The 23,828-nt window shown below is 30.6% G+C and overlaps 1 protein-coding gene across 4 annotated transcripts; it reads right to left on the reverse strand.

Moving 5' to 3' along the window:
• Positions 1 to 1,726: 1,726 nt before the first annotated feature.
• On the reverse strand, positions 1,727 to 22,876 carry LOC139513034 (leukotriene A-4 hydrolase-like). 4 transcript variants are annotated; one of them, XM_071301117.1, is made up of 18 exons: positions 22,790 to 22,876; positions 20,229 to 20,324; positions 19,303 to 19,474; positions 18,718 to 18,857; positions 17,914 to 18,025; positions 17,593 to 17,661; positions 16,839 to 16,996; positions 16,363 to 16,435; positions 15,481 to 15,621; positions 14,812 to 14,906; positions 14,176 to 14,290; positions 12,148 to 12,289; positions 10,075 to 10,178; positions 8,297 to 8,367; positions 6,823 to 6,976; positions 6,172 to 6,254; positions 2,939 to 3,043; positions 1,727 to 2,071 (listed from the first exon to the last, which is right to left on the reverse strand). In XM_071301117.1, exons 2-18 carry the CDS (start codon positions 20,300 to 20,302, stop codon positions 1,948 to 1,950), a joined length of 1,932 nt encoding a protein of 643 aa, XP_071157218.1. In that variant the 5' UTR covers positions 20,303 to 20,324; positions 22,790 to 22,876; the 3' UTR covers positions 1,727 to 1,947. The 4 variants fall into 4 exon arrangements, with proteins under 4 accessions (XP_071157218.1, XP_071157217.1, XP_071157221.1 ...); XM_071301116.1 differs by lacking the exon at positions 14,176 to 14,290 and adding an exon at positions 14,008 to 14,122 and having other exon boundaries at positions 22,790 to 22,872; XM_071301120.1 differs by lacking the exons at positions 14,176 to 14,290; positions 20,229 to 20,324 and adding an exon at positions 14,008 to 14,122.
• Positions 22,877 to 23,828: the final 952 nt, after the last annotated feature.

Raw genomic sequence — 23,828 nt, forward strand, 5'->3', positions numbered from 1 at the left:
AAGATTGAAGAAAAAAATCATATTTTATTAAATTTTTTATATATCTCGTAGCTATAGCTAGTGTCACATTATTAATAAAGGGCTGCGCTTTAGCGCATGATACGCCCGTTGCTCTTTTAACTTGTCTTTTATGCTTTAAATGAATTTATATGATCAACTAGAAATATATATACAAATCAAAAGGGATGTTACATTAATATATTCACCAAAGTTTCATAAAATCCCCCTTTTTTAAGTATAAAAATTCATTACTTTTTTTTATGAATAAAGCCCCATAAATCCAAAACTTAAAATCTGAAATTTATAAAAATTGAAAGAGAGCTTACATCAATAGATATAAACAATTCACCAAAGTTTCATGGACATTGGTGAAAGCCTTTTTGAGTTATTGTCCGAAGTGTTGAAAATCCCCCTTTTTTTATGAATAAAGCCCCATAAATCCAAAACTTAAAATCTGAAATTTATAAAAATTGAAAGGGAGCTTACATCAATAGATATAAACAATTCACCAAAGTTTCATGGACATTGGTGAAAGCCTTTTTGAGTAATTGTCCGAAGTGTTGAAAATCCCCCTTTTTTTTATGAATAAAGCCCCATAAATCCAAAACTTAAAATCTGAAATTTATAAAAATTGAAAGGGAGCTTACATCAATAGATATAAACAATTCACCAAAGTTTCATGGACATTGGTGAAAGCCTTTTTGAGTTATTGTCCGAAGTGTTGAAAATCCCCCCTTTTTTATGAATAAAGCCCCATAAATCCAAAACTTAAAATCTGAAATTAAAAAAAAACGAAAGGGAGCTTACGTCAATAGATATAAACAATTCACTTAAGTTTCATGGAAATTGGTGAGTGTTTTTGAGTTATTGTCCGAAGGAAGTGTGGACGGACTGACGGACGGACAGACGGACGGACAGACAACGGTATACCATAATACGTCCCGTCTAAAAGACGACGGGCGTATAAAAAGGGCAGAAAAATAAAGTATGCAAATTATTTTATTTTTTATTATAGGACATGAACTCATACGAAATGATTCATAACTGTTCAAATTTACTTGTTCATTCAGAAATTATATAAGCAATGATCTATACATAGATTGGTAAGGGGAGATAACATATATAATTTATGTCACAAAACAAGGATCTGACTAATACCAGAGTTCACATGTCTGTGGAATGATACCTGGTTTTAATAATAAGAAAAATCGAGATAGCTAAAAAAACTTCAGTCAACATATAACATGACTAGCATGTAAAAAGTAAAATCACAAAAATACTGAACTTAGAGGAAAATCAATCTGGAAAGTCCATAATCACATGGCAAAATCAAATAACAAAACGCATCAAAAACGAATGGATAAGGACTGTCATATTCCTGACTTGGTACAGGCACTTTCAAATATAGAAAATGGTGGATTAAACCTGGTTTTATAGCGCTAACCCTCTCACTTTGATGACAGTCTCGTCAAATTCCTTTATATTTACATTGATGCATTTACTAAACAGACTAAAGTAGACTATTCAAAATTACATGAATACATGTATATCATCCTTGTTACCAATAGTTATATATAATTATCAGTATGTAACTCCTTATATATATTAACATGACATATTATCAATGTTAACACAGATACTTCGGAATTTATAACCTTCAACAAACAAACTTCAAAATTGAAGTTTATATCATCATTTTGTTTAATAAGGATAATCTAGGACTTCGTAAATATCTAATTATTTTATAAATCATATTGCTACCAATTTATACCATACATCTTATAAATCAAGTTGCTACCATACATTTTATAAAGCATTACACAGGTTTGCAAGTAATATGCTAAGCCCCTGAATATGTTCTTTTATCAATAAACATGTTCTGATTATGTAAACAAGTTTCAATCTCTAGCACTGCTCTAACAGCATAAACATTATTCTTAGAGTTGATTATGAACTTCCTAAATGTAAATCTTTGGCCACTAATTCTGCTGTTGTTGTATGCATTTCTGGACGTTTTGATAAGAAATTCTTTATGGCAGTATCCCTTGAACCTTCCCATGCATATAAAGCTCTAAAACAGAAGAAAAATAAGATATATGTTAAACTTCATCTTCAGATACAGCTTTAAAGATATTTATAGAATAACTACATAAATTTAGAAAAATATTCAAAGAGTGACTGATAGATGAAACGTGCTTCTGGTGTAAATACAAAATTTTATACAGGTATCTATGATGAGTTTATTCACAAATGCATGTAGCACATTAATCAAGTAATAGTGTTGTTGGTCACTATTTAATATTTTTCTATATTTGAATTCTTAGATTAGTTATTCTTTTTAGTACATTGACAATGGGCTTTTTAATGGAATCAAAGTAGAAAGTGTGAGGAACTATATCTTTTTCTATGCATTCACAGTTGCTTTGATACAACATCACAATGTTTTGCCATTGTCTATTGTTGTATGGCGTCAAGATATGTAAAAGTATGTTTTTATTTCAATAGGTCAATGTAATTCATTACAAACATGTAATAATGTATTCATATTAGTATAGGAAAGTTTGGAATACTCTTCTTTTAGAAAACTTGCAGAAATAAAGAAAATTGGTGATATTAGGAAAACTGCTATTCCTGAAAATACAATAAGACCAATGCATGATTGCAAATTAGGCAACTAATTCAAGTGAAGCAGATATATGCAACTATGAGTCACATTATGGCCTTCAACAACAGCTAACACATATTGTATAGTCAACTACAAATAGCACTGACATGACAAAATGTAAAACAATTTGACCAAAAAACAGATTCCCTCATCTATTTCACATTTCACACCACCAACAACAACTTCATCTCCAAAGCAATGACTCATTAATAACCAACTAGTACCTAAAAGTTACTGTAGGTCTTCAACCGTACATCTTAATAGGAAACTTACCTGTAAATTGGTCGGACAAATTTCATTCGTCCTTGTTCATTCACAAATGTTAAAGCATACTGGATAGAATCCTCCCAATGTGCCTTCAAACACAGTAATAACCATCTGAAATAAAACAAAACTCAAAGAATTAGATATCAAGCATATCAAACCTGACAGTCACAAATGGACACCATAATCTAAACATCATTAAAGATTAAATATTTGAGGGTAAAAATGACTCAAATCACCAAGTTGCACTGGAAGTTTCTAAACAACTAATCATGAAACTGTACATGAGAATTTGAAAATGGTTCCATAGAAGCCAGTGTCTTGTATGTTATTGTTACTGTCAGTGTAAAAGTTTAATGTTGACAGCAAAAACTATTTTTTTATTACAATTTTGCCTACAAACACGTTTCAAAGTAGGACAATGTTCTTAGGGACCGTTCAATATTTATCAGATGGATGGGCCGGTGCATTCTTAATATTGATTCATTAAAAAAGTTAATGCCCATCCTTTTAAATTCTGAAAAAAAGTCCTCGCCCATCTAAAAAAATCTATAAAAAAAGTCCTTGCCCCTCTAAAGCTTAAAACAATCAAAAAATATTAAAGTTCTTTTTCTATTTGAAAGTTTGCAGGTTTATGTCTTGAAATCAAAGAATAGACTTTGGTGTAAATACAAAATTTTAAATGTGCTAGTTAATTCCATTTATATATAAATATTTAAGTGTGTATCAGAACCATACATTTTATTGTTTTTAAAACCAGCATAAATATACATGTATATATTTGATTTTATATTTGCAGCCTCAGATACAATATTGATTTAAAATAAAGGAAATAATTTAAACTAAGGGACAATAACTCTTGGACTAGTAAAAATATTATCATATGCTGAATTACTAATTATTGTCTTAATAACACAGCATGTTAAATATAGTTCAAATACCAATGTCCCTTTATCTAATCTTTCAAAAAAGAAATTATGGTCTTTTTAAGCAATTTAGGCAGACATATTTTTGACTTTGATGCACCCTTTTTCACCTATTAATTAAATCCGAACATTTGACAGTAAAACACCAAACAACCTGGCATTCTGTAAGATTAATACATGTATATAAATGAGATAGCTGTAGAGTTATATGAAGATCTAAATTGATTTGAAAAAGTTATAAAAAAGTTTAAAGATGACTATCCAATGATTTGGCCTAAACTGAAAATTTAAGCTTTTTTTAACCTTTTTATTAAATCCATAAGAATGACAGCAATTCACCAAACTACCAAACAACCTGGTATTCTGTAAGATCAATATATAAATGAAATAACTATAGAGTTTAATGGAAATCCATGTTAATTTGAAAAAGTTATAAAAAAAAATTAAAGATGACTTTCTGGATTTAGCCAAAACTGAAAATTTTAGCTTTTTTAACCTTTCTATTAAATCCATAGAATGACAGCAATTCACCAAACTACCAAACAACCTGGTATTCTGTAAGATCAATATATAAATGAAATAACTATAGAGTTTAATGGAAATCCATGTTAATTTGAAAAAGTTATAAAAAAAAATTAAAGATGACTTTCTGGATTTAGCCAAAACTGAAAATTTTAGCTTTTTTAACCTTTCTATTAAATCCATAGAATGACAGCAATTCACCAAACTACCAAACAACCTGGTATTCTGTAAGATCAATATATAAATGAAATAACTATAGAGTTTAATGGAAATCCATGTTAATTTGAAAAAGTTATAAAAAAAAATTAAAGATGACTTTCTGGATTTAGCCAAAACTGAAAATTTTAGCTTTTTTAACCTTTCTATTAAATCCATAGAATGACAGCAATTCACCAAACTACCAAACAACCTGGTATTCTGTAAGATCAATATATAAATGAAATAATTGTAGAGTTTTATGAAAATGCCAGTTGATTTGAAAAAGTTATGAAAAAAATTAAAGATGACTATCTGGATTTAGCCAAAACTGAAAATTTTAGTTTTTTTTTAACCTATTTATTAAATCCATAGAATGACAGCAATACACCAAACTACCAAACAACCTGGTATTCTATAAGATCAATATATAAATGAAATAATTGTAGAGTTTTATGAAAATGCCAGTTGATCTGAAAAAGTTATGAAAAAAGTTAAAGATGACTATCTGGATTTAGCCAAAACTGAAAATTTTACCTTTTTTTTAACCTATTTATTAAATCCATAGAATGGCAGCAATACACCAAACTACCAAACAACCTGGTATTCTATAAGATCAATATATAAATGAAATAATTGTAGAGTTTTATGAAAATGCCAGTTGATCTGAAAAAGTTATGAAAAAAATTAAAGATGACTATCTGGATTTAGCCAAAACTGAAAATTTTAGCTTTTTTTTTTAACCTATTTATTAAATCCATAGAATGACAGCAATTCACCAAACTACCCAACAACCTGGTATTCTATAAGATCAATATATAAATGAAATAATTGTAGAGTTTTATGAAAATGCCAGTTGATCTGAAAAAGTTATGAAAAAAATTAAAGATGACTATCTGGATTTGGCCTAAACTGAAAATTATTGTTGAGACCATGTCCCTTATGTTTTTTGTGCCTGCAAAAGGAATTTCCTCCACATCGATAAAATTGAAAGCAATTTTTTTTCAAATAAAATAAGTTCTAGCCCATCTACTATATATATTAAAAAAAGTTCTCGCCCATCCAAATATTTCCACAAAAAAAGTGCTTGCCCCGCCCCATTTTGCACCGGCCCATCCATCTGATAAATATTGAACGGTCCCTTAGGACAAAATTTGATGGTGAGAGTGCAACATTTTTTTGGATTTTTTGTGTAAAGTTGTTGCAAGTTTATATGTTTCAAAGCAGTCCTTTGAAATGAAGTCCAGATTTCCATTTTAGGAATAATTGTATCCCACTACAATCACACAACACATATATAAGTTATCCATTTTATAATGTTTCAATTGGATACTTATAATCAGTCAGGAAATGGTTACATACAGAAACATGGATAGACCTCCATTACAAACGTATATAACTTTTATATACTATTTATAAAATAATGAAAATGGTTCAAGATGACACAGTCTGATTAAATATAGATCCTGCGTTAAGGTTTTTTCTCCCAAGGATACAACAATAATCTGTTGTACATTCAGTTTGCATATATCTTTATGGTATACATAGATTTTGTAATTGTGATACACACTCTTGGACTATTATTTATCATAAACTTACTTAAGTCTGATTTCTGAATTTTTTCTGTCATTGAACTTGTATAATTCTTCCATTTTCTTGACTTTGATTAATGACAATGGACTCTGAAATTTAAAACATATCAATTATTATTTCTATAATTTTTATAGCAATAGATTTAGTAAGAGTTACAGTAAACATAAAGCAAAGTATTCTTTGATATAGCAATACTGTTAAAAGGCTTGTATAGTCCTCCGTTTTATTCTCCAAAATTGAATCTTCCAGACGAGGTGCAGAATATAGAGTACAATAAGGAAGAAATAAGAGGAAAAATTCAATTTTGCGAGCAAGATGGTTTGTGAACATTTCACAATGTTTGTTATTGGCGCTGTTTTCATTTTTCAACCTAATAATTTTACCTAATCCATATTAATAAGTTTTTTTTATTCATTTAAAAGTTGTGAATTTAGTGTTGTCTTATCAATGAGTCAATATATGATCTGGTTGCTTTCTGGTATGCTGAATTTGATACCAAAACCAAAATAATCTTTTGAGCTGTCTTTCAGAGGACATTTATAGTTAGTATACCATTATATGCACTCTTCCAAAGTTTCTATGAAAAATTAAAGGCAAGATGAAATTGGCAAGGAAAAAAATTCTAAATGACAAAATTGATGTTAGAAAATTATTTACCTCCAGTAATAATACTTTATAAAGGAAGATTCTAATCTGGTTGGATGTTAGCTTAGTGATATCATTTGCACTAAATTGAGACAGGTCACTATCTGATCTGGCAGACCATTTGTCACATAGTTCTTGGCAAGGTACTGCAAGACTTTCATCATATCTATAAGTAGAACAGTATGGAAATAAATTAAAAAAATTATGAATACAGAAATTTTATTATTGCACAAAGTTTAATAAACAGAAATGTATTTGAATAATATAAAACCAATATAAAATATTATAAACAATATTTTTTATTCTTCTAAATCTGAAAAATAAATATTCCTGATGAACACATAATAATGCATGATTACATGATAAGGCTACTTGTATAGCCGTCGAAGACAAAAGGCATAACAAGGCCATTTTTTATGCAATAGAATAGGCATGATCAGACCATTTATTTGGGCATTGGAATGATAAGGCATGATAAGGCTTCTTATTTTGCCATAGCCAAGGCAGGAGAAGGCATTATCAAGCCACTTTTTTTGCTCTTGTAATAAGAAAGCTAAAGTATAATCAATCACAGGTCTTTAAGGGGTCTCACGAGTATAAATCATTTTTTTTTAATATAGGATTTCGCTATATTTTTTTATAAATCAACTTTATCATATACTTTATAGAAAAATGAAATAAAAAAATGTGGTCACCATTCATTTAAGCTCACAATCTGCCTCCGAAAGAAGCATACATTTTTGTTAATGTCCCTTTATCTGTTGAAGTAATAGGTGAAAAAAAGGAAGTATCGAAATAAAAAAAGAACGAAATTACAGAAATCGCTTAAATTTTACAATTATTTAGTTTATGTACAGCTTATTTGAAAACAATAATAAAAAAAAAGGTCACCAGTGAGTTAAAAAAGATATTTCAATTCTAATGCCAAAAAGTGTCATTTTTGCACCAAAGGGAGATAATTTGGAGCTTTTTCAATGATATTAATATTTCAAAAGTCATCTGGGGTCAAACCAGATCGATTTTTCTGGTTGATTTTTGTACCATATCATCAAGTTATAACTAATAGTGAATAATAATTGTAATGAAAAAAATAAATGTTTAATTTTTTGCTGAAATTTTTGTACCAGCAGGCCTCCTTAATTAAGAGGAATTTTGTTGAGTCCTAAATATTCATCAAGTTGATCATGTTGATAGCACAAGACCCTTTGTAATTTTATTCTTCCATACATATATCTGTTTAAGTACTTATGAAAAACAAACACAAGCACACATATAGGTAATGTCATTTTTTTTTTTATGAAAATGAGTTCTTTTGTAGGTTTTTGCATCATTTGAAGAATATCAAATAGAAAATATCTCTAAGCATAAATGTTAACTGTTACTGCATAGTTATAAATCCAGTTTCAGGGCTATTGATTCTGCACATATTAGTCTGCATCTGGTGCTTTTAAAATGAAAATAAAATGTTCAATATAAGTAAACTTACTCTGGTTTAATGGGTGGCATCCCAACAGCAGAAAACCATGTGTCCCAATCCACTTTGTTCAATACATCAACCTATAAAGAGATAAATTATCAATAAAATATAAAAACTGTGCCTACAGAACTTAATAAGATCACAGTGTACACTGGCAAACAAGGTAAGTGGTGTGCTGAAGACCCATCTTTGGCCTTTGGCTGCTTTCTGCTCTTTAGTTGGGTTGTTTCTATTGACAAATTCCCCATTTCCATTCTTAACTTTATTTTTAAAGTATGATATGTTTAAGATTCTGCATGCATTTAGAACTAGTAAAACACATCTGAATATCATAAAAAAATATTGATCATGACATTTATAATCCCATACAAACAGTCAATCTTAACTTTATGAAAATAGTCAAGTAATATATTAATAGTAAATCAAGGAGAAAATATTGAAATATTGCTGTCAGAGGAAAAATTTCAAAGATTAGCCTCAAAAAACAGAAAAGGGCTTAGAAAGTACAGAGGAAAGTTGAATATGCAAAAGCAATGATCATTGAAGTCATATGAAATGAGTGACCAGTGAAAAAAAATTAAAATCCAATTCTTGAACCAATGCATACATATATCATAAACTTAGTTTCTGTGCACGATTTTATCATTTTTTTTGCATAAATTTTGTATGGTCGTCAAAAAATATTTCAATAGGTCAGTGTTGTTGTGAAAATATGGCAGCTAATTAATGGTCGTATTTTGAAGCCGAAGTTTAACGATTGTCACCCATTTTTATACAATCAACAAAGAAGCAGTGACATTCAGGTAAGCACGTTTTTAACAGGTACAATAAAATTAAGTTTATCATGATGACGGAGCGATGTTTACATTTTGTTTTCCATTCGCACTTGCATATTGCAATCATGGAATTTTTACAAGAAAGGTCACGCTGCATATGGAAAACATGTCGGCGAGTTGTTTGCTGGAAGCAAGCAATCAAAAAAAGTAAACTTCTTCTTTTTTAATTTGAAGTTTCATATCGTCGCTGGGCTTCTAAAATGTTGTAAATTACAAATTTTTCAAGAAAAAAATTTCTCACAAACAGGCTTTGAAAATTTTGGCAAAATGCATGCTTCCAAAATGTTGTATGTGAACCTGAACATTTTTGTAAATAGCAGTGAAATAAAAACTTTGACATTTCTGGATTATCCATGAACTTAAATTATTTTCACAGAAATAAAGAAATGTACAATTATTTTGTTCCCAAAGCCATTCTACAACGATTTTCAAGTTTTCATACCACATTTTGGAAGCAAACTTTACAAACAACTGACATTGGCAATTTTGTAATATGTCTTATTTCACACATTTTGAATGGTCTAACTGTATGCTATTTTTTGATACTAAAGATTTCTTCCTGCCCAGACCATTGGTGTCAAAAAGTATTTTTAGCCAAAAAAGTCATATACAACATTTTAGAAGCCCAGCGACGATATGACTTTTAAGTCTATAATTGAGACAATCATTTTGTAATAAAAGTTGGTTTGATATGTCTCATCAAAAAAAAAAAAAAAAAATGGAAATGTCTGAACCATACTAGTTCTTGAGATGATTGTTGTGATTAAACGAAATGATGACCACCAACAAAATTGATTATTTTTGTTCCCATCTTTTATTAATAAATGTGGCTACCACTTTTTTAGGTTCTTCATTGAATTTAATGGAACCTAAAGTTATGACATAATCTTTTTAACATGCATCCTAATATTTTATGTGATCTTAGTAAGGACATTTTAAAGCAAAACCTACCTTTGACTGGAAAAATGAGAAAAGGAAATCCTTCCATTGAGTACTGTCTATGGATTTGTATTTGAATTTTTCTATGTAGGCCTTCAGGAATGGTTCAAATTCATCTACAATACATGGCTAAGTTTCAATAATTACTAGAACACACCCGCGAAATCGCGGGCATTCAGAGCGTAGTAGTATGTAAAGTGTTATTGGGAATGACTGGAGAATTTCAGCAAAAGTATCATAAGTCATAGGTTATTGGGGACAGGAATTTTTTTTTTTTACCCTCCACCTTTATTTTCAAAGTTCCCAATATTTGGGTTTTTTTTACCCTCCACCTTTATTTTCAAAGTTCCCAATATTTGGTTTTTTTTTACCCTCCACCTTTATTTCAAAAGTTCCCAATTTTTGGTGTTCTATCAATTTCAATATGAACATACATTTAGTATGTTATGAACATTAATTTAAGTAAGGAGCCTGTAATTCAGTGGTTGTCGTTTGTTTAGGGAGCTACCATTAGATTTTTATGGGGGGGGGGGGGGGGGGGGGGGGGGGTATGGGGGCTAGGATGAAAAATTTTGTCCTGCATTTTTTTTTAGTTGTAATCTCTGTCCTGCCTTTTTATTTTTCACTCTATTCGGTCCTGCCTTTTTTTTTATTAGTTTATCCTAACTTTTTTTACCTAAATTGTCATCCTGCCTTTTTTTTTGCGAAGTGTTCCATCCTGCCTTTTTTTTTTACTCAAAACTCCTGTCCTGCCTATTTTTTTCAAATTTCATCCTAGCCCCCCCCCCCCCCCATAAAAATCAAATGGTAGCTCCCTTATGTGTTACATATTTGTTTTTCGTTCATTTTTTGTACATAAAGTTTTGTCGTTTGCATTGTTTTACATTGTCATTTCGGGGCCTTTTGAAGCTGAGTATGCGGTATGGGCTTTGCTCTTTGTTGAAGGCCGTACGGTGACCTATAGTTGTTAATTTCTGTGTCATTTTGGTCTCTTGTGGAGAGTTGTCTCAACATGGCAATCATACCACATCTTCTCTTTTTTTTGTAATCAATGAATTTTGTAAAAGATTTAATGACATGAATAATTTCACATGAATAATTTTAGCGCTTATCTGTATACATTTTTTGTATTATGAACATTCATTACTATATAAATAAAACGTATTTACTTTCAATTCTAAGTTTACTAATCGATCCACGATCCATGGTGATCATTGATATAGTATACAGACCCTCTCTATTTTATAAACTCTGTGACCGCCGTGGATAGTAAACTTGAAAATGATAGCAGATAAAATTCTGAAAATACACTTTATTCGTAGTATATGTATGTTCAAAGTATACAGAAAAACGCAAACCGGAAGTCTAATCTGACTTAAAATTTCGTACAATGACGGGACAATATCCGGATGCCTTTTTTCTCGTTTTTCTCCTAAAATAACTCAATCTGAATAATCATATGAATGGATGACAAATGCGACTATGCACTGTACCTATAGGACACAGAGGCGTGTAGATTAATTTATTGTGGAAAGAAGAGAAGCGACACCAAAAATGAGGTCTTCTCGTTTAATAGTATAGATCTTACATTAATGTATATAATACATGTACCAAGTTCAATTTCATAAATACTTTGAAAAAATAAGATTTAAACTATTACATTGTATTAAATTTATGCAAAGTGTTTTCTTTCAATCAGTTTGGCTCAAATTACAAGTTTTTGTTCTATAAATTCAAAAAGTTTTTTTCATTATTGCAAATAACAAAATCTTTTATGCAGCATTTCCTGAAATGACTAAAATTGATCTCACATTTTTGTCTGTTGGTCAACAATTACAATTATAAACTTTTATTTTTCATTTTCAATAAAACTGACCACTTCTGTAAAATATGTTTGAGCTTTTTATTTTGCCATTTGATAAAGGACTTTCCATTTTGAATTTTGCTTGGAGTTTTTTTGTTTTTTTGTTCTTTAACAATACCCATAATTTGGAACCATGCAGTTGTGTCTTGAAACAATCTTTGTGGCTTTTCAAAAAGGTTAGGATGACCTATGAGTATGAAGATTCATTTGATCAATATTACCTGGTCCACCTAGAATTGTTTCCAGGTGATACAACAATGTGAATCCCTTTTCATATGGTACAATGGAGAAAGCATCATCAGGGTCCACTCCTCTCAAATCTGGTATCAGTTTTGTATAGGGACCATTTTTTAAAACGTCAACCTGAAAAAAATATCAATCATATATCAATAAAATAATAAACTTCAGTGCATGTTTTCACATGAAATATTAAAAGTGTTCCAGTTTTTCCGTGTGTTTACATCCAAATTACAAAAAATACAAAACAATTAATGAACAAAGTATGGATTCTTTTTAACATAGCAGCGTTACATGTGTATTTTAAACTAGATGCTATCTTATTGGACCTAAATGCTCAACAAAGTTGTTCACCTGGTAGCCTTGTTTCATTTTCAACATTGATAATCTCTTCTTTTCAATAACTTAAAAAGTACTACACATCTCCAACTAAGGTTGAAAGTGAACTTCGTATGAATACAGATTTGAATGATTGACTTGCAATAGAATAAAACATTAAGATATGATATAGAGTTTGTTTTTACAAAACTGACAAAAAATTACTGCTCAAAGCAAAATATTATTTCAATATTCTGCTACAGGTATTATAATTAATTGATACAAAAAAAAAAAAATTGTATTAATCCTAGCTAAAGAGTCTTTAAAGGATTGTATGCCATTGTTTTTTTTCTTTCTTCTGAAAATAAGAATCACTTGAGGGTTGATGGTTTTTGTTTCTAGTCTTGAGACCAATTTTTCAAAAACTATAATTTGATGCTTTGGTAGCATACCGGTAAGCAAAACCTGTTTATTCAGAACATTGTGTTTATGTACATGTATAGCAACAAATCTTAGGAAAAGAACATTAAGCTTAGTTTATATGTCAACAATTTCAAAGTAATAGTGTTGTGCCAAGGATTACTGTTTTGAATATTTATTATAACATTTCCACACAATGTAACAATCACATTAATTTGTGATACTACAAAATGTATTTGTTTTGTGAATAAAACACAATTGCGGTAAATCAAGAAACTATTGCAATGTTTTAATAATTGTGAAAAATGTGACAGGGTTATAATCACAATAATTCAAACTTGCCTTTTAATTTTTTTTTAGAATTGAACAGGATTTTTATCAAAAAGCAAAAATTAAAATCTAAAATGACTAAATTACAATAATAAATGCACACAATAATTTCTGAATTTACAGTACCTTAGAGAGAGTTTATACTACTAATCATTGCTAATACTGCATAGGTCTATCATATTTTATACCTTTAGCAATTTGATTTTTCCTTCATCTTTCAAATATGTAGTTAATTTAATTTTTTTTTACAGTAGAAACACAAAAATAAAAAAGCAATGTAATATCAATGTTATTATACGTGGCAGAACTGTAAGATGAGCAAGAGAGATGGAGAAAGACTTAACACCTTTTAAACCAGGAAATTGCATAGAATCTTTATGACATTATGGTCAACTATGATTACCAACACAGAACTGCTGCAAAGAGCCAAAAAGTGCAGCATCACCAACACTATTAAGACCAGGAGATGGAGTTTGATAGGTCACCATCACACCCTGAGAATGGACCCATGGAATGATTGTCAAATTGCCTTGATGTGGACACCACCAGATTGTAGACAAGGAAATAACAGAAATTGGATGGTGGACATTGGGAGAAGCACAACGACAAGCAGCAGACTTACTCAGATGGGAGGCTTCAGGTTGCGCCCTATGCGACACATGGCGCTTACAGGAACTGTAAGTAAGCAAGTTAATTTTTATGCATTTATTATTTGTAACATATATTCATAGTATATATATGGAAAATGAGAAAGAAAGATTGTAAAGAATTCTTACCACACTTTGTTGTAAATCATTCCAACCTTCTGCAGCACTTAACTGTCTTAATGGTTCACCATTCATTCGACCTTGTATTTTTCTCTCCACAAACACGGTATGACCTTCATTTAACCTGACCATAAAGATTAATATCTGATGAGGTTTATTTATCTAAATAGTTCTTACCACACTTTGTTGTAATTCAATCCATCTCTCAGCAGCACTTATTTGTCTATAAGGTTCACCATACATTCTACCCTTTATTTTCCTTTCCACAAAAACAGTATGACCTTCATTTAACCTACCATGAAAATGCCAGATTTACATAAGATTACACTTGTATTTAAAACTTGTACTAAGTTTACTATCTATTTATGGAATTGCACTTAAAATTAGGTGACCTGTTTTTAATACAGTAAGCACTATAAGGATGACTCAGGATTGTTCCTTTTTTTACAATTGTTCCAGGTTAGAGGAGGTTTGGGTGACCCAAAACATTTATAACTCCACCACATTCTGTATGTGCAAAATCAGGATCCTGTTATGCATTGGTTGTTGTTTGTTGTTGTTTTACATCATATAAATTAAGCTGTTAGTTAGTGTAGTTTTTTTAAGCAGTTATCATGGTAGGGCCTTTTATAGGTTGCTATGAGGTATAGGACGTTCTGTTAACTATTATTGCTAACTTCATTTGTACATCTTTAAGTATGTGGTGGAGTGTTGCCTCATTGGCAATCAAACCAAATCTTCCTAATTTCATTTGTATGTAGGGTATGTGCACTTATCTGTATAACATACAAAAAAAAGTCCTTGTAAACCTACCAAAAATGTTCTGGATTTTTATTGGTGACTAAGTTTCCAGTCCAGCTGTGGGAGATTTCATGTGCAACAACATCTGCTAAAGACTTATCACCAGCCTGCAGTAATGAGTGAAATAGACTTACATACCGATATATTATTAATTTAATGTTTGCTTTACTAATAATCTTGTTCTAAATGATAAGACTATAGGCAATATGGACTGCATTGGACCAAAAATTTAGCGCAAATTAAAAATTTACTGTGCATGATCTCATTTTTACTTTAACATGACTAAGGTTAAAGTGTTGGAAATTTTCAAATGCTTTTAAATGCAATTATCAGCCTCCCATATTCTTTGTGCCTGACCAAGCCCTGGGGCCTGTGGTTCAGCAGTTGTTGTTTGTTGCTGTCTGTCATGTTTTCTTGGGTTTTTTCATATGTGGTTTGTTAAAGGCTAGTCACTGGTTTTCTCACTGAATTTTTCACAATTTATCATGTTTCAGCCTTTGATAGTTGACTATACATGTACCATACAGATGTTACTTATTTTTAACAGTCTTTGGGTGACCAATAATTGCTTACATCCAAGTTATTTTGGTGCTGTTGGGTAGTTGACTATTTGACAACCATACCACATCTCCTTAATTCTAAATGCTATCTAGATATGACTTATCCTAAGTTATAACTTACCAGCAAAGTAGGTGTTACAAATGTCAGACATGGATTTTCCATTCCACCATAAGGAAAAGAGGGAGGTAAAACCAGTAGATCATACCGACCCCAGACATATGGACCACATAGATCCTCTGCTGTCTTTAACATAGTCTCTGTCTAAAAAAAATAATTTTTGACAAAATAGACACCTTTTTTCACTTCAAATTCATAACATATTTACTTATAAACTTAAATCAAAATTAAGTTCATATCAGTGTGTTTCAGATTTAAACAAAGACACCTTTCATCCTATGTTTATCAAATTTGCAAATATTGTGAAAACGTTTTCGATTATTATTTTGGAAATACAAATGAATAAATCATTTTAATCTTTGAGACCTTTCATGATGTTCTTTAGACATGTACATTTGCAGATACCAAAACCTGTGATTTTACCACAGATGTTTCTTTTGATCAAATATGTGCATAGTGTCTTTTTTATGTTGTGATGTTTCACTATTGTTTCAGAAAAGGGCCAAGGTTGGTACCTATTAAATTTATAAACCCGCTGCATTTGTTTGCACCTGTCCTAAGTCAGAAATCTGTTGTTGGGTAGTTGTCGTTTGTTAGTGTGGTTCACAAGTGTTTCTTGTTTCTCAGTTTTTATATATACATTAGACCGTTGGTTTTTCCGGTTTTAATGATTTTACACATGTCATTTTTGGAACCCTTCATAGCTTGTTTGGAGCGAGCCATGGCTGTGTTTTCAAAACCATACTTTGACAGTATTTAGTTTTTCTTTCTTTGATAGTTTCATGGTAAAAATAAAGATACCAAAAAAAAATCTTTTGATTTCAAAGCCTCTAAAGTAGATTTTATAGTTAGTCTGCTAAGCAAATTGCAAATTCATATATAAACCTCAGAAAATTCAAAAGCAGCTGCATCAACAAATTCTTTCTCTGACCATACTTTTGACCGTGGTCCAATATCTCTGAAAATGAAAATAAAAGATGTACAGAAGATGTAGTATAATTTCTGATGAAACAACTATCTTTTGATGTGTTGTAAATGGTTATTGTTGCCCATTAATTGATTTTAATACTTTTTTTTAATATCTTTTATTTTAAAGAAATGTAGGCTTGAAACACAGTGCTTACATGTTCAATGCAATCTTCTAGAAAAGAAATATTCATGGGACATAATTCTTGTAAAAATGAAATCTTTGCTCTGCACTGATTTTTGAACTTGTCTGAGACATTGCTAATGTAAACCACTGATATAATTTTGATAAAATCTGACATAAAAGACTGGGAAGACAGACTGAAGCCCAGTATTTCTAAGTCTCCTGTAATGTGTCATACAGGAGACAAAAAAAGATGTAAAGCTGATTTTACCTGCTCTCTAGATCTCCACCAACAATAGCAATAAGATAAGATGGTATTGGTACTTTCTGTTCAAATCTATAAATAGATTTAGTGCTATCACTACTATCTGTCTCTGATCCTGTACTAATGGCACTCATCAGTAAAGTAATTTCCTTTGGAGCTGTTATCTGTGAAAATAAAAACCACAGTAATGGACCAACTCTCACAAAAAAGTAATTGTTTGATTATTTTAATTTTTGGTTTTTTTTAACCAAACAATGAATGTTGTTATGCTTCAAACTTAAGTGTGCCACATGGTTAATACCAGTGGCATGAGATACTTGTGTGTTTATTCCAATAGGTTGGTTAAATGATTAAAAAGAACTTCAACTGGGCATGTTGCTTTGCCAAATCATTTCAGTAATCTCCCCACCTTTGCATGACATAAGACAAGGTATTTGATGTAGATTCTGTATTTTTTAATCTATTTATGTTTGAACTAATTTGTCCAATATTTATTTTACCTAATGAGAAACATTGTATACAGATCATAGACATGAACATATTGAAACATCATGAGCTGGGCCTAAAATAGATTTCAGTCCAAATATACTACTTATCATGAAGTCATTACCTGAGATTGAGCTCAACTTGATTCAGCTTTCATAGTTGCATATTAGACCTGGTATAATGTTGCATGTTTACCTCTGTCCACTTCACATGAGTAAAAATAGGCTTACAAAAATTACATATATATGATGTGATTATATTGATAAAACTTTACCTTGGCAGTGTATGGAAACTTAACTGATGGGGTATCTTGACAAGGTACAAAACTTCTACAATGAATTGCCTGGAAAACAAGAAGAAAATCATTTGGTACTTATTTTAAGTATTGTTAGATTTTCATCATTACCATATATCACATGTGTATCTACTTTCTATTATTGAATTGTAGAAAACAATAATTTAAACATCTTTATTTACCTTATAGTAGACTTCTAAAAGTTCTCAAGTATCAAACAGGTTTAGATTAACAGTATCAGTGAGAAATTTATAAAAAAATATTGTGCATTTGTATTTGAGAAAAACCTATTGTGCATACCTGACACTGACTAAACAAATATGGCTGTCTCTTCCCTGCTGTCTGATCGGCTGTCAACCATTGGAATGCTGAGGCCTCTGGGGAGGTTTCATACTCTATTGATATGTTCAGTCTAATCATAAATCATACAGCAATTAAATAACAATAAAACATATGTTCAGTCTATTGATAAAACACATAACAATTTGGTATCAATATTAGCTGCACAACAAACATTAGCACTGTATTTGTATAATCTCCTGCACTGGTTGACCTAAGAATATCTGTACACATGCCCTTTTTGTTTTGTATAAGCCATTTTAGTTTAAGCTCATAAAGTATGGAAAGAAAAATTGAAGAAAAAACATGTTTACACTTTTATTTCTCTCATATGTCTAAACCATGTTAACTACATACATTGACATATATACACATGATATGTGTATGCTGTTAAATTATTATCATTTTCATATTAATATAAAAAAGAAGATGTGGTATGATTGCCAATGAGACAACTGTCCACAAGAGACAAAAATGACACATACATTAACAACTATAGGTCACCATACGGCCTTCAACAATGAGCAAACCCCATACCGCATAGTCAGCTATAAAAGGCCCCGATATGACAATGTAAAACAATTCAAACGAGAAAACTAACCCTTTTATTGTTATGACTGATTCTCTCTGATAGCATGAAACTCTTTAGTTTGCAGACAGGACAATTTATTTTGTCCCAAAATATTCAGTTTTCAACAGAATCTATAGTGCAATTTTTATTCATTTGCAGAATACAAATCTATTACAAATTTTATCATTACTTACTTATTTTCATTGGTAGTAGGAAGTCTGATCTCTAAACGAGATCCAAACACCTCAAGTTTATCTCCAAGAGAATAAGACAACTGTTGCCCTGTTGACTGGTCTGTTACATTTTTTATCTTCAAATCTTTTGAATCTAAAACCTGTTAAAACAAGAATGTGGTTTTAGTACACAGATTCCTCACTCTCCTCATCATTTTCCATGTGCAGTGGACCATGAAATTGGGTGCAAAACTCTAATTTTGCATTAAAATCAGAAATATCATATCATAGAGAACATGTGTACTAAGTTTCAAGTTGATAAAAAACTACCTTGACCAAAAACTTGAACCAGACAAACGAACATAGGCAAAAACTCATAATCTTAAAATTACCATAAGGAAATTGCTTTTTATATAGAAAGTCTGTAAGACTCCGATTGACTGTGTTCAGAAAATATGATGGGACATTATCAATACATGTAGTCAGGCAGAGAAATCCAACTTCTTCACTTTGCATGTGGTAGCAATGTCAAATCTCAAAAGGGAGTCATAATCCTCCATATGTAAATGCATCATTACATTATACAAGTTATTATATTTAACATACCACTGTATCAACTCCATCTTTATGTTTCTCTACTGTGAGATGGGCAAATCCACTAAATATATGTTTGTTGAAATCCAAATTAAGTTCCAAGTCTAAGTGTACTAGACGACAGTCTTCTGGATGAGAGTGCGAACTAGGGTCATTTGGACTTAAACCTTCTTTAGTCATAGTTCTGTAAAATAGATAAAAGTTTATTTTTATTCAAGATATATATTTAAGATATATATAAATGTGTTAATATCTAGATTGCATCAAGTGTGAAACGATATTTATCCACTCAAGTGGACAAATATCGTATCGCACCAAGATTTTGTAGTGGTATCTGTTTCTCTTATGATTTTCAGATGATATGCAGACAAATGTAATCCTTCTTTTTGAAAATATGTTCTTGTAATATATATGACGTCATCAGACATGGTTGTCTTTATCATGACATCACAATGGGAATCTTAGAGAGCAAGAAAATTTTATGTGACAATCAAATTTTGATCAATAAAGAACTGAGATCAAACAAACCATACATACATTGACTAAATAAAAATATTCAACAGGTCAGGAAAAGGACAAATCAGCTAAAAATTAAAGAATATGTTTTAATTTCTCAGTTGTTATCATAATTATCCCTATCATCTCTGAAAATTTAAGACTTTGTACTTTCAGAAGAAAAAGAAAAGACAGCAAATTTTTTGACAACTCAAAACAAAATTAAGAAAGCTTATAAATATTTTTAACACTTAAAACTCCTGTCAAGATATAGACCATTGATTTCAGATTCAAAGTTTAACACATGGACACAAGATACCTGAGGTTAAGATGAAAGAATCTGATGAAAATTAATGGTAATAGCTCCAATTTAGCTGATGCATTCATCATTTATTTGACAATAGTCAAGACATTTATGTGCAGTTACAAAGAAAAAAAATTACCCATGTCGCCAATATTGAATACCAGTAGCTAAGAAAATTAAACTGACAGCACTCTTGATAAGGAATGGTATCATCTAGATGTAGGAATACCAATCTCTGGAAACAAATACATACTGTCAAACTTATTTCCAAAACCATGATGATGTCATAGGGTTTACATGATTCTTTATTTCAAAATGTGCTAATCATGCTAATAATATATATATATATATATAAACAAGTTATTTTTTACACAACTGATTCCTTAGAATGCTTTCCACTAAAACGGCTTGGATTTTTTTCTCTTTCAACATAACATACATGTAGATTATCAGAGCAAATATTTGACACCAACCTCAAAGTCTCAGAAGACAAAAAACAGCAACAATCACTAAAAATACTGTACATAGTCTATTTTCTCTATTATCTCATTGAATCAATAATAGATGAAAATAATAAAATAAAAAATCAAGGGGCATGACATAGTTGATAGGCACTGATTTTCAAACCTGTAAGAGACATTGCATTAAACTTTTGATATAAATTTGATTTAAAATCCTGCAAAAATAGTACACACACTGATATTTAATATCTGCTGCACACAACGCATTGTGGTGGGTAAAAAAACTACATATATATATTAAGCTAGTGTTTTATTCAAAATTGTCTCTGTCTTCAAGTACCAATCTCTGCTGCCTCATGGCTGATACTAATGTGCACTAATCTTATTTGATAACTACAGATTTTTTTGGCATATTCTAACATTTTTTTCTCATTTCAACAAATTTGCCTGTTTTACACAACCATGACCACTGCCGGTGAATATGCCTCAAAACCATGGTATTTGCTTTTTGGGATATTCCTTTTTTACAACGCGATCATCTTCCTGCCATTTTTTGTGGATATGAGGTATCATAACAAAAGTGAGCTAATGCGTATTAGTACATATATATATAATCATGACAATTCCCGCGGTTCATTGATAATATCCACTTAGTCTCAAAATTATGCATACACATGTTTATGAATTACAGCTTACAAGTATTTTTTTTCTTATCTGTACCTGTACAGAGAGTTTCAATCCAAATCTATTTGGTGTATTATGTTATGGAGAGGTTTTTGTGAAAAATACCAGTCTTGGGATAGAATTTCCTTGACCTGCAGCTCCGGAATTTCAAAGTCCCTTGACTGGTATTTATCGCAAATACCCCTCCATAATATGATATATCTGTTCAATATACATATTTCATTACAAAAATGTTAACTCAAAATATATTTTGAAGGCATTTATGGTTGGATATTTATAAACAAGGCATTAAAAGATGTATAATTGTTGATGTGAACACAAATGATGAAATTTATCGATTTTAATTTGGTTGAAATCAAGGATGTAAATTGCAAAGACACAACTTCACAAGTGCCTGTTCTCTGACCAAGGATTTGTATAGTAATACTATAAAGTTGAAAGTTCTTTACTTTCCAATTAAGGGCCCCTGACGGGACATAATGACAACAAAACATTTTGATTCTTAACACATAAACATATAATATACATGTACTATTTGAAGTATTTCCATTCTCAATTTAATATGGTGAATTAACATGATTATCATGTTGATTCACCATAATATGAGGCAGGCATAACCTGTGAATGGGGACGAAGTCTGTATGTATTATTTTTTTAATTCAATCACGTTGATAAACGAAACCGAAATACTGTACGTAACGTTCCCGATTTTGATTCTGTTGTTATGGAATTAGCTGTGACATTCTTTAAGTTATGACGTCATATTCGATGTAAACAAAAGAAACGCTTTCATCAGGTAACGTTTTTTCTTATCAAACAATTATTAAAATTGAATTTGTATTGAGATCCAATCTTATATTTTACAAGACTGATAAATATAAATTTTTTCAAAGTCTCATGCAAACAAGACAGATATCTGCGCAAAAGTGGAGAAAACCAGAACAGGAGGTAGATCAGAAAAAAAAGTTAACGATTTGAGTTCATTAGTAGAATGAAAAATTCGGGAAATTTTCCCCGATTTTTTTTTTTTTTATTAATTTTTCTACCGTAATCATTGGTAATTGGGGACTTTGTCCCCATATTAAATTGAGAATGGAAATAGTTTGCTAACAGAGGTCAACCTTCACTTATCAAGAAAAATAAGTTGAAGGAATAATACTAGTCACTAATTTACTAAAATGGAAAAGAGACCAAGGGCAAATGCACTTGGACATGTTTATAGTAAGTGGGATTTTAGATACCGTCTTAACCTCCTTGTGACTGGTGCACAAAAGTTTTTCAAAAAATTTTCACTTTAATGCAGAATTCACCAAGGGATGATACTAAAAGGTTTTGGCATCCAAAATAGTATGTAATTATATTTAAAAATGCATATTATATGTATACATATTCAACACTCTAGCATAGAAGTAGCAGGTTTATACAAAATTCCTTGCTCTGACATATGGCCTTTTTCTCTTAATCCTGTGAATCGTAGAAAAGGTAATTACTTATTTGCTCTAAAAATAAACTAAAAAATATGTTTATAAAGTAACATTTCAAACGGGTTCACAACCTTTCTTACAACTGCTGTCTCAATTTTTTCGCCGGCTTGCCTGCAGCAATTTAAAAACGAAACTAGAATGAGTTATCTCCCATTTTCGTAGAAAACATGGAAGTTGATCCCGATATTGACTTCCAAATCCCGTGAAATTAAAATAACAATTCTTTTTTTATATGAAATTTCAATACATTTCATTAAAATCATTTCTTTTTTATTATTGTGATGATTGTGGTATTAACGCCAATACAATTACGGAATGACTGTAATATTTTTTCTGTCTATGAAGAACTAACATAAAAATAACGCGCGTAGCGAGTTATTTAACAGTGTGCACCACATTTTTTATGTCATTTCGATTAGACAGAAAAAATATTACAGTCATTTCTTATAATTTAATTCTAAATTCCATTTTAAACCGTTGAAAGCCATGAAAAAACATTGATGACGTCACGGCCACATGACTAAATTAGGTCTATGGGCTGATAACAAAATAACGTCAGCCAATCAGAAGACGTGTTACATCCAAAATTTAATTATGACTAAATGACGTGAAATAAAGATATAAAAAAATGAAATTAACTTTATATGAAGTAAAACACACACAAAAGAAAAGTTTTCTTATGTATACTGAGTTTTTTTAAAAACAGACTGCAAATAATTTATGCAATAAGTCATGTAAAGCGTTCTTCAGTAATGGAGTTAATACTACATCTACTACGTTAAGAGTTTTAAACTTCTTTTCACACTTTCAGTAAGCATATCTAGCACTGATATTTACTTTTAGGCATAATCTAGCAATGGTAGTGCTAATTTGGCCGAACCGGCTCTGATTAAAAAATTCTTATTTCCAGCCGGCAAAATAGCATACTTTTATAGAAATCATGGCCTCATACTATTACCAGAATTTTGAAGTCATTCATAGATATATACATAGAGAATAATACATGGCAAAATCCGTATCATATGTCGTATCATTCCAAGACATCAATATCAACCCAAGGGCCTTTAGGCCCGAGGGATGATATTGGTCGAGGGTGATATATGTTTTCGT

The sequence above is a fragment of the Mytilus edulis genome, chromosome 2 (assembly GCF_963676685.1).
Source record: "Mytilus edulis chromosome 2, xbMytEdul2.2, whole genome shotgun sequence".
NCBI classification, from domain to species: Eukaryota; Metazoa; Mollusca; class Bivalvia; order Mytilida; family Mytilidae; genus Mytilus; species Mytilus edulis.